The 12,945-nt window shown below is 43.3% G+C and overlaps 1 protein-coding gene across 1 annotated transcript in view; it reads right to left on the reverse strand.

The window, feature by feature from the left end:
• brwd3 (bromodomain and WD repeat domain containing 3) overlaps positions 1 to 12,945 on the reverse strand; it is a 116,065-nt gene that overhangs the window by 74,887 nt on the left and 28,233 nt on the right. Inside the window, exons 15-17 of the mRNA XM_043704432.2 lie at positions 11,438 to 11,572; positions 10,153 to 10,281; positions 7,131 to 7,356 (exon numbers count right to left, since the gene is read on the reverse strand). Of these exons, the coding sequence (XP_043560367.2) occupies positions 7,131 to 7,356; positions 10,153 to 10,281; positions 11,438 to 11,572 (490 nt within the window). The remainder of the gene's footprint in view (positions 1 to 7,130; positions 7,357 to 10,152; positions 10,282 to 11,437; positions 11,573 to 12,945) is intronic.

Raw genomic sequence — 12,945 nt, forward strand, 5'->3', positions numbered from 1 at the left:
AGAGAGAGGCGCGCGCGAGAGAGAGAGCGCGCGAGCGCGCGCGCGCGAGAGAGAGAGCGCGCGAGCGCGCGCGCGCGAGAGAGAGAGAGCGCGCGAGAGAGAGAGAGGCGCGCGAGAGAGAGAGAGCGCGCGCGAGAGAGAGAGAGAGGAGCGCGCGCGAGAGAGAGAGAGAGCGCGCGAGAGAGAGAGAGAGAGAGCGCGCGAGAGAGAGAGCGCGCGCGAGAGAGAGAGCGCGCGCGCGAGAGAGAGAGAGCGCGCGCGCGAGAGAGAGAGAGCGCGCGCGCGAGAGAGAGAGAGCGCGCGCGAGAGAGAGAGAGCGCGCGAGAGAGAGAGAGCGCGCGCGCGAGAGAGAGAGAGCGCGCGCGAGAGAGAGAGAGCGCGCGCGCGAGAGAGAGCGCGCGCGAGAGAGAGAGCGCGCGAGAGAGAGAGCGCGCGAGAGAGTGTGCGCGAGAGAGTGTGCGCGAGAGAGTGTGCGCGAGAGAGAGAGAGAGAGAGCGAGAGATGGATCCAGACTATATTGTTAAAGTTTAAGTCAGGGTAATTATGATGGCATGAAAGCAAAGCCGGTTACAGAGAACAGACAAATTAGGCTAAAAGACAGATAAAGAAAGAATGATGCAGACATTAAAAGGGGGTTTCTCAGAATGTGCAGAATAAATACATACAAAGATTAAGAAAAATCTCAAGGGACAGAGCCAATGTGGAAACAGGCCCTTCGGCCCAACAAGTCCACAATGACCCTCCAAAGAGCAACCCACCCAGACCCATTCCCCTACATTTCCCCCTTCACCTAACACTACGGGCAATTTAGCATGGCCAATTCACCTAACCTGCACATTTTTGGACTGTGGAAGGAAACTGGAGCACCCAGAGGAAACCTTCGCAGAATGTGCAAGCTCCACACAGACAATTGCCTGAGGCAGGAATTGATCCCGGGTGTCTGGTGCTATGAGGCAGCAGTGCTAACCACTGTGCCACCCATAAGAGTATAACAAAAGTCTTGCCAGAAATAGCAAAAAAGGTGGAAAGAATTTATATGAAGTACCTTTTAAAAAAAATAAAGAGAGGAGCATGGTCCTAATAAGAACGGTGTCTGGAAAATTAATAATGGAAAATCAGGAGGTGTGTTACACCTCACTGGGGTAGCATGCTGCAAATCAGACACTACTATTCCTGGAGATATCACAAAGTCCTCATTTTACCCAACTGAGAAACAGGTCAACAGAAAACACAGACCAAGTTTCTATGCTTAACCTATGCTACTATTTAATACAAATAAATAGATTCAAATCACAAGTAAACAGCTATGAAATATCAACTTATGGCTCATTGGTTAAAACTCGTGTCCTCTTAAAACTTTCACAGACAGACAGAAACAAAAACAAAAGATGCTGGCAGCATGGGTGGAGGAGGAGAAAAAGAAAGTGGGCAAAGAGTTCAATCGCATCAATCCTCAGGGTTCTAGGAGGCGTTCCTTTTTGTTTCACAAGTCCTTCAGTTCACTGATCTTACCCTTAAAGTTCTTCTTTCACTCCTTCACAGCAGGCACAAAGCAATTGGTTTACAAATGATAAAGTCTCTGACTTAGCAGTTAAAAGCAACAGCATAGAACAACTGGTGGGAGAAAACAGTGGGCAATGATCTGGGGCCTTGGAGGATCCTTGCCCGTCGTATAGGAGATAGGCAATGCTCTCATACGCTGCAGGCAAAGATGGCCTGAGGCATTGTATATGGGCAAGACCAAGCAGACACCACGATAACAGAAAAATAGACACCACACAACAACAGCCAGAGAGGGCTGTTCCTTCCCAATCGGGGAACAGTTTAGGGGTCAAGGACATTCAACCTCGGATCTTCAGGTGACTGTCCTCCAACGCAGACTTCTAGATACACTACAACGCAGAGTCACTGAGCAGAGGCTGATAGTCAAGTTCGGAACCCATGAGGATGGCCTCAATTAGGACCTTGGATTCATGTCACACTACAGTATATACTCACACATACACATGGTAACACTCACACAGACCCTCTGATACACACGCTCTCTCTCAGACACAGACACCCACACACTCACCGCCTCAAAGGTAAATACTCCATCACATACTCGCGTACACTCTCTCAAGCATGCATGCATGCGCACACACACTTACCTAAAAATCTATGGGGGGAATTGCATTTGCAGATACATTCTATTTTGCCCAAAAAAACAGTCTATAGGCAGTCAGTCCATGTGACATTTTATAAATTCCTACTTTGGAAACAGAACAGACGAACTTCACAGCTTTAATGTAATGTCTGAGCCGAGATGTCACCTTTTTCGTTTATGTAAAACCTTAAGTAATCTCGGGACAATGACTTGAAAGAGATTCTAGGATTTACATATTAATGAATCGAAGTCTGTATCCCTCTTCTAAAGACTTAACATCAATCTAGGTTTGTTCAATACATCGCATCAATTGTATGACACGGTGACCTTTTACTATAAATTCTATGTCCTATGATCTGCCTCACTAGCTACCGACCAAAGGAGCAGGGCTCCGAAAGTTAGTGTTTCCAAATAAACCTGTTGGACTATAACCTGGTGTTGTCATTTTTAACTTTGTCCAACCCAGTCCAACACCAGCACTCCATGTCTTTAATAGCAGGGTCAAGAACTCTGGGACACTGTTTAAAGATCAGGGGTTACCCAGTTAAAATAGGAGATTAGAGAAAGATTATTTTCTTATCACAAATCTCAAGAACTCTCTTCCTGAAAAAGGTGGTAGAAGTGAAAAATATTTAAGGCAGAGATAGATTATGTTCTTGTTAATCAAGGGGTGAGTTTATCAGTGGTAGATTGATTTGAGTTCTTATCAGACTAGCCATGATCTTTTTCGACAGCGGAGCCAAATGGCATACTCCTCCTCCTTTGTCCTATGCAAGAAGTTGGTTGCAAAGTATTAAAGTGGGGATAAAAGCTGTGGTGGAGCCCAGGGATCTATTCTAGAATTTCAACTTTTCAGTACATTTAAAAATTTCAAAAGGAATGGAAGAACGTGGCATAGGGAAATCCAGATAACAGCAAGTTAAAAGAAACAGTACAGATGAATCATGTGAATATAGAAGACTTGATATTACTCTATGCTGAACCTATTTCCTCTGGTGGAAGTATAAAAAGAAAGAAAATATGATTTTAAAATTTAAGTTAGGGTAATTGAGTAACAAAATTAGAAAAAAAAATGTCAACATAAAAGGCAGTATAAGTTTGGAATTCTTATCCCCAAATGTTGTGGGTGCTGAGTCAACTGGAGCTTTGAAGATCATGATCAGCAATTTTTATTTTTATTGGCAATAGTTTTCAAGCAAATGGAGCAAAGGTGGAAAAATGAACCAGGAGGGATCACTGACTATTATCCAATTAAATGGTGTCATAGGCAAAGGAGCTGAATGGTCTAATACTGTTCTCAATGAGCCTGTGATACAACATACAAAATTGGCTCTGAACCATTAATTTGTTTTTAGTGTGCACAATGTACAGAACTTCCGATTTAATAGAGGCACATTATTTCAGAAGGAAGATTCCTCATCTCCCATTTAAGAGTCACCCTACTGTTAATATAGGAGGAGAAAGTGAGGTCTGCAGATGCTGGAGATCAGAGATGGAAATGTGTTGCTGGAAAAGCGCAGGTGGTCAGGCAGCATCTAGGGAACAGGAGAATCGACGTTTCGGGCATTAGCCCTTCTTCAGGAATGAGGAAAGTTGGTCCAGCAGGCCAAGATAAAAGATAGGAGGAGGGACTTGGGGGAGGGGCGTCGGAAATGTGATAGGTGGAAAGAGGTCAAGGTGAGGGTGATAGGTCAGACTGGGGTGGGGGCGGAGAGGTCGGGAAGAAGATTGCAGGTTAGGAAGGTGGTGCTGAATTTGATGGATTTGACTGAGACAGGCTGGGGGGAGGGGAAATGAGGAAACTGGTGAAATCCGAGTTCATCCCTTGTGGTTGGAGGGTTCCTAGCCGGAAGTTCATCCACTTCACCAACGCCTTCCACCCCGACCTCAAATTCACCTGGACAGTCTCAGATTCCTCCCTCCCCTTCCTCGACCTTTCTATTTCTATCTCGGGCGACCGAATCAACACGGACATCTACTACAAACCAACCGACTCCCACAGCTACCTGGACTACACCTCCTCCCATCCTGCCCCCTGTAAAAACGCCATCCCATTCTCCCAATTCCTTCGACTCCGCCGCATCTGCTCCCAGGAGGATCAGTTCCAAAAACGCACATCCCAGATGGCCTCCTTCTTCAAGGACCGCAATTTCCCCCCCGACGTGGTCGACGATGCCCTCCACCGCATCTCTTCCACTTCCCGATCCTCCGCCCTTGAACCCCGCCCCTCCAACCGCCACCAGGACAGAACCCCACTGGTCCTCACCTACCACCCCACTAACCTCCATGTACAGCGCATCATCCGCCGCCATTTCCGCCACCTCCAAACGGACCCCACCACCAAGGATATATTTCCCTCCCCTCCCCTATCAGCATTCCGTAAAGACCACTCCCTCCGTGACTCCCTCGTCAGATCCACACCCCCCACCAACCCAACCTCCACTCCCGGCACCTTCCCCTGCAACCGCAGGAGGTGCAAGACTTGCGCCCACACCTCCCCCCTCACTTCCCTCCAAGGCCCCAAAGGAAACTTCCATATCCGCCACAGATTCACCTGTACCTCCACACATATCATCTATTGCATCCTTTGCACCCGATGTGGCCTCCTCTATATTGGGGAGACGGGCCGCCTACTTGCGGAGCGTTTCAGGGAACACCTCTGGGACACCCGGACCAACCAACCCAACCACCCTGTAGCTCAACATTTCAATTCCCCCTCCCACTCCACCAAGGATATGCAGGTCTTTGGACTCCTCCATCGTCAGACCACAGCGAAACGACGGTTGGAGGAAGAACGCCTCATCTTCCGGCTAGGAACCCTCCAACCACAAGGGATGAACTCGGATTTCACCAGTTTCCTCATTTCCCCTCCCCCCAGCCTGTCTCAGTCAAATCCATCAAATTCAGCACCGCCTTCCTAACCTGCAATCTTCTTCCCGACCTCTCCGCCCCCACCCCAGTCTGACCTATCACCCTCACCTTGACCTCTTTCCACCTATCACATTTCCGACGCCCCTCCCCCAAGTCCCTCCTCCCTATCTTTTATCTTAGCCTGCTGGACCAACTTTCCTCATTCCTGAAGAAGGGCTAATGCCCGAAACGTCGATTCTCCTGTTCCCTAGATGCTGCCTGACCTGCTGCGCTTTTCCAGCAACACATTTCCATCTACTGTTAATATAGTCTTTCATTCAAAAAGAAAAAGTCAAAACCCATATACAAATTTAGACAAAGTTTATACTTATAGAAGTTACTTTTAATCATTTGGAAGTTTAAGTAAGGTAGTTAAGGTTTGTGATTTCAGATCATTGAGAAAAATATTATTTAAGTTGATATTATCATGAAGGTATGTCATAAACTAGTCAATGATTTACAGTACACAAAGTGATCCATGCATCTAACAACCAAAAAAACTCCCTTAAATGAAATCAATTAACTGATACTATAACACTGTACGACTTCACTTTTCCGTGGATTGCCACCTTGCTGTGGAAGAGGGGCTCGGATCTTCCTTTGATCCTGAGACCAATGGCAATAGGAGTTTTCAACTCCTGGCAGGGTCACCAATAATAGCAAGATTGGAGAAGTGAAACCAAAGCACAACCCATGGCAATTCATGTAATAGTAATGTAATATCAACAGCTGCAACAATGGATGAAGCCTATTAGCAATAGGCAGATCCCTAGTTGTCAAGGTTTCGTTGCCACGAGAATTGGACTTGTCAATGACAGCGCCTGATGTGCAACAGCTTCCCATGTTAAAATACGTCCTGCACAAGGCATCTGCCTTGAGTAATTCAACTCACCCCAACACAAGCCCTGCAGTGATCAGCAAGAGAAGGCAGGGACAGGATTGAAAGATCTGAAAGTTCCTAGTTTCAGACTGGCATATAGGTGGTGGAGAATATGGTGCTGGAAAAGCAGCAGGGGAATCGACGTTTTGGGCGCAAGACGTGTGGGCTTTTCCAGCACCACACACTCAACTCTGATCTCCAACATCTACAGTCCTCATTTTCTCCACATAAGTGGTAGAGTCTGAGTGTCATTTCACTTTTGAAGTAAGAACAGGACATCATTTCAGAAAGTTTTTTTTTAAAACAACTGAGTGAGCCTCTTTAGGAACTACTTTGCTCTCCATGCAAGGGGAACAGACTAAAAAAAGTGCCCTTAAAATAGTCTGTTCCACTTTAGCTGGAAAACCACATCTAGCAGTCTCCCATATCTCCAGTCGAAAATCCAAGTCAAACTCAAATCTTGGAACCTGGAATGTACAAAGCATCATAGATAACAAGCAAACTAATCATCTGCAGAAATGCCTTTGTTGCCCCTAAACTCAGGCACTTCAATAATGAAAACGTTACTGTATATCAAAGAGCAGCTGGGGAAACAAACTGGTGGGTTACGCCTCTTCTAGAGAGGAAAACCAAAGTATCAACCCAAGAAGCATGGAATTAGATTCATCCTCAACAAAGTATGAGCCCCCTGCTGGCATCAATAATTGCCTCATGACTGTCTGCAACTTGCCAAGAACTAGCAGGCAATAGTTGAGAGAATCTATGCCCCACTGACCAGTTCAAAGACGACTTCCCCTCCATTCTGGACACCGTACTCACCAACATCCCAAACGAAGATAAAATTATTCTCCTTGGTGATCTCAATGCCAGGGTTGGAAAGGACTCTCAATGCTGGAAAGGAACGAGTCAGGAACTTGAAGTCCATCAGGATTCTCCTGCTCACCAAATACACGGAACACCAGCTCAACACTGTCTCAAAGAGAAAGGTACCAAAATCGATAGCCAAACACGTGGTTATAGATGTGGCTCTAGAATGGATCTGATCAGCCACTTAAGAACCCACAGAACTCACAAGCAGTGCCACTGAATTTTCTAAGTGGTCAATCATGCCAATTAGCAAGTGACTATTGACAGGGGGAAGCTCAGAAATTAAGATCTATTTACTTGAATTAGTTCAAGAGAGTCCATTCTCACCATTTGCCATGTACCCCAACTGTGGAACAAGTTGTTCATCCATGCAATTCTCCCGACCAGGCACCAATCGTTGGTATTGTGTTAGATGAGGATTTCCATCAACATCAACTAGAAACGGGGGCGGCATGAGATGAGGTGCTTGCTGTGTCTGTTCATCCAGAACATAATTGTTGGAATCACGGATAAGTGGACGGTAATCAGTATGAAAAAACATTTGGTCCGGGATCTATTATGGACAAAATAAAAAAAGTTACAACTAAATTCAAATACTGGCAATGCAAGAGAGCAGTTCATAACATTAAACCTATTAGTGTATTGGCTTAAGAGGAATATGGCATCATCCATCTTTTTAAAAGATTTGAAGAAAAAACAAACTGGAAATCACGCTGCTTCATCATCTCCCTCCACCACTCCCTCCTCCTTCCCCACTCTAAAAAATAACTTTTAGTCTTCCATTCAAAGGCAGAGGTGCCTCCAGGTCACAGCAACAAACATCTGACATTCTCATATGAATTAAGTTTAGGACCCAACAAAAAGATAAAACGGTAGGCAGCTACCAATCAGATATGATCATGTTCTTATTTTATATACACAACCAAAATTTCCAACAGGAAAACAAAAATGAATAATTCTTTGGGAAATAAATCCTGACTATTTCTCTCTCCCTCATCTGGGGGAACCATGACCAACTTCATAGGTTATGATCAGCTAAGCTAAAAGGATAGCCTTAGAGCTTCCTTGACAGTCCCAAACTTTAAGCAGCTTTTTAAAAAAATTTATTCACAAGATGCAGGTATTGTTGGCAAGGTTAGCAGTTAACACAGATGTGGTGAACTGCCTCCTTGAACTACTTCAATCCACAGGCTGAAAGTGCTCCCAATTTGCCATTAGGGACTGAGCTCCAGGACTTTTATTGAGCAAGTCAGTTCCTCAACCAGTCCCTCAGGATCAAGAATTACTTTCTTCCACCCCAGAACTGTGTATGTTGAAGTGACTGAACAGCCAAAAAACACACGCTCTCGCTCTCTCTCTGCCAGCTATTGCTCACTCCTTGTTACCCCCACCTTACCTTCAGCAGATATACCTTTTCCTAGTTACCATTACTTTTGAAGAAAAAAAGTTACTTGACCTCAAATGCTGACTGCTTTCTCTCCACCAGTGCTGCCAGATCTGTTGAATTTCTTCAGCAATTTCTGTTCTTAATGCAACAATATGGCCTGCCCAATACAACTAAATGAATGTAACAAATGCCTCATTGTGTAGATGTTAGCCCCAGGGGAAGATAACTATTTTGGAGCTCCTAACTTGCCATTGGATTTGCTGTATTTTGCGGAGACATCACTCGTAACATTTCTCTAGGGATTTGAAATGCCTGGTGTACATTCTCACAGTCTCAATGTATACAGAAGGGCAGACAGCACAACCGCCTTGTAAACAAGTTTGGCATCAGGTTTGAAATTTTTGTCAAAACAGATGGCCAAAGGCAACATTAGCACACTGGAGGTGATGTTGTATTTATCATCAATGTCTACCCTAATTGAACAAAAGGCTCACAAGGTACAAGAAATAATTCATATCATCCAGTCAAGGGGCAAGCTGAGAGATAGGTTTTTTTTGTTCTTTAGCCTAAAAACCCATTCTCTTATACATCTCTCTCAATACACTGCTATTGTTTGAGAGTTCAGCCTTCACGTCCTCACATGAAAGCACCATTGTGTACCACAGCTCAATAAGAATGGATGGAGTGGTTTTCACTCTGCACTCCAAGCAACCCTGGTTGAACATTTTCCCATTTACAATATTGAGATTTGTCACTCCAGCAGGAAATTAAGGAGATTGTTCCAATTAGGAAGGTGAAGAGCACCATTGGAGAACTCTGTTAGCTGGAGTCAAACCTAGCACAAACAGAAGATGAATGTAGTGGTTAGAAGTCAGTCATTTCAGCTCCAGGACATCGCTGCAGGAGAGTTCCTCACAGTAGTATTCTTTACTGAATCATTTTCAGCTGTTCCAATAATGACCTTCACTCCATAACGTCAGAATTAAGATGTTCACCGATGACTGCACAATGTTAAGTGCAGATACTGAAGTATTCCATGCCCAAATACAACATGACCTGGACAATATCCAGGTTTTGGCTAATAAGCAGCAACCAACTTTTGTGCCACAGAAGTGCCAGGCAATGACCAATTCCAAAGAATTAACCTAGCCATCATTCCTTGATATTCAATGGCATTACTACCACCAAATTCTCCACTATCTACATGCTGGGGTTTAGCATTAACCCGAAACTGAACTTAATCGGCCATATTAATATAGTGGCTGCAAGAGCAGGTCAAAAGCTAAGAATCCTGCAGTGAATGACTGACATCTTGACTTGCCAACCCTGCCCAACATCTACAACGTATAAGCCAAGTGTTGCATGGCATATCTGGATGAGTACAGCTCCAACAACACTCAATATGCTTGACATCATCCTAGACAAAGCAGCCTGCTTGATTGGCACCACAACCACAAATATTCACACCTTCTACCGTTGATGTTTAGTATCAATGTATACTACCTATAATATTCACAGCTGAAATTAAGCAAGTCTCCTCAGACAGTACCTTCAAAACCCATGACTGTTTCCATCTAGAAAGACAAAGACTGCAGACAGATGAAAACAGAACTATCTGCAAGTTCTCTTCCAAGTTTCTCAACATCCTAACTTGGAAAGATATTGTCATTTCTTCACAGGCACTGGATCAAAATCCTGGAACTTCTGCCCTAATGACAATGCATGTCTACTTCCACCAAATGGACTGCAGGAGCTCAATGTAACAGTGCACCAACCTCTCAAGGGCAACTAGGGACTGACAATATATCCTAGTCCACCCAACATTATTCATTCATGGGGCATGCACAATGAAAAAAATCTGTTCACTATAGGTCCTTATTCATTCAGGTTCATATCAAAACCTGTACAGGTCATTCCTGTATAGGAAAATGTATTTTCCAGAATACAAACACTCATACCTACCTTTTCATATGATTTACTGCAGCCAAATCCAAAGATCAGTAAATGTCCATGAGAGTCAGTGCATGCGAAGTGCTGCCCATCTGCAGAGAATTTACAATCAAACACAGCACCATGACCCTGACCTTCAATCTGTAGAAAATAAATAAAAGCCTTTTTGGTTACACTGACAGATTAAACAATGTTTTGCATCTTACTCCCATGATAGGTCCAACAAGCCCTGACAATCTACTGGCAAAACTGTGCATGTTTTACATAGCCATTTGGCAACACTGAACTAAAATACTGTTATACAAGAGATATGTTGCTGAAACATTTTCTCTTCCATCAGGACAAATGAAAGAAACCCAAATTTCAAACAATCACATCTACACTACTTTAACTGACAATTATTCCATGGAGAAAGCAAAAGGTGACCATGGGGGTCCTCAAACCCTTTGGTAAAGACTCAAAACATAAATAGATTGCTTTGGTGCTCCTACTTTTCAAATGACCAATCATCCTTTTCTCCTGTGATATAAATTTGCATTCTTTGAACTTTCTCACTTGCCCTGACAAATGTAACATAAAAAGCTTCCATAAAAGGTCTCTTTTCAATGACACTTACAGAAACATTGTAAAATAGATATTGTAAATGCAAACAAGTGAATCAATGAGATATTGGTTTTTCAATTCCAACAATGATTGACAGTTAGATGTAAAGGCTCTATTATAAATTGTGTTTGGTTAGAAATTTTATTTAAGAAAATTAATACCTTCATATTGCTGGAAAGAATAGTGACATTTTATTGAACTTGCGTGGCTTGCACTCATCAGGGCAATTCACATGAATACCAAAGTATTGGGGATAACCTGTTCATACTTAAATGAAAAGAGCATCCCGATTGCTTGACAAATGCTCTCGGACATTTAGAGGCGTTGCCTTGGGAAATAAACTATTCTCTAAGGCAAAGTCCTTATTAGAGTCAACTCGGCTATTAAGTTTAAATAAAGCTTGGCAGCTAACAACCAGTCATCATCTAACTGAAACATTCCCTATGGTAACACTTCTGTCAGTCAGAGTCAACTAGCCAATCATTTCACTCTTCTCATACAGCATAAACATGCTCTACCCACTGCATTGATATTCTTGCAAATTCTAATCAGTCTAAGACGAAAACATTGACAAGATGTGTTTATTTTTTCAGCAGTGCTCAAATTCTGCACTACCAGGGTATAAGACAGGGTAATAATGGCATAGCTACATATTTAAACGAGGCTTCACCTACAGACCAAACAAAATGCTTACCATGTTAAAAAAGTTCCGAAGTTTGGCACCTTTTGAAAGGTCCCAGATGAATATGTTGCCGTCATGCCCAGCAGACAACATAATCCTGGAATCAAACGGATGAGCTTCCAAAACAAAAACTTCATCATCATGACCCTATAGGAAGAAAAAAAAAGTCACAGTTATAAAGACTTCCACATTTAAACATCACTGATATTTTAAAAAATCCAAGTTACAGAATTAAAATTAAAATGTTGAGGATGCTAAAAATTAAAACTGAACACACGAGAGAAACTCAGCAGGTCTGGCAGTATCTGTAGAGAGAAAAACCGATGTGCACATTTCTATTTAACTTATACCATTATGTCACTGCAATTACAATATATACTACCATGACTAATATACATTTGAGAATGGAACAGATTTCACCATCATCTTTCAGGCTTACATTTAAAGTTGGTGAAATAAATCATGGAAATTCAACGTATTTTACTTTGCCACCAGTCCAATCAGACACTGGAATTTTAGGTGCAATATGGAGTCTGTCCTCAGTACCAGGATGATACCACAGCAAAACACAAATATCAAAAATAGGTTTCCTGCTTCAATGACTTACAAGTAATAATCATTCAAACAGATGAAAAACACCACAGTCTATGGCCCTGATGGCATTCAAGCAAAGGTCTTCAATCCTGTTAGGCCTTTGCTCGCATCAAGACTTCCTCTGACAAGCAACATGAATTTGACTGGGACAACACTACCATTATAGGGCAAGCGAAACAGAGAACAGCCAGGGGATTCCTAGAGGCATGGCACTCATCCACAAACTCCATCAACAAACACATAGACCTGGACCCAATATACTGGCCACTACAGCAGACAGCTGAAACTGACAACTGGAAGCGGCAGGGACAGGCCACTATAAATGCCGGAGGAAACACCACAGAAGCGCTTCACAGGAGGCTCCCAAGCACGGAGGATGTCACCTAGACAGGGGACGAAACGTTTGCAACAAAAACTTCCAGCTCGGCGAACAGAACTACAGCAACTTCCTCTGAAGTATGCAGGATGAAAAAGAACTCCCCTCTCAGACTTCAGGCTTTGAGACAATTGTATAAGACAGTCTCAGGCAGGATTTTCTCAGCCTCAAGAAGTAGGTAATTTAAGATATTCAAGCATCAGACTTGCAAGCCATTTTTACTCTCTTCAACGCTATATGCAAGAAACTCACACTTTGGCAAACAAAACTCATTGATTCAGATTTGGTCAATCAAAAATTACATCCCCTGTAAATGTTGCGAAAGTTACTCTCAAATATATTGTGCACTTTCAATGCTTTGGAAGTCACCTCTCTCAAAACGCCACCACTCAAGGAGATCCAACATCAAAGCAAATGTGGCAACTCAGCTTTTACAAACTATGGTAGCGAGTGCTTTGACAACAAAGATCTATGCAAGTCAACAAAATTCCTGGTGTAAAGGGCAGTCATTATTATCACGCTACTGTAAGATCTGGACTGCAAAAACAGC

Source organism: Chiloscyllium plagiosum, unplaced genomic scaffold (assembly GCF_037043375.1).
Source record: "Chiloscyllium plagiosum isolate Xiang-an unplaced genomic scaffold, Cpla_swu_hap1 HiC_scaffold_11, whole genome shotgun sequence".
Classification (NCBI taxonomy): Eukaryota; Metazoa; Chordata; class Chondrichthyes; order Orectolobiformes; family Hemiscylliidae; genus Chiloscyllium; species Chiloscyllium plagiosum.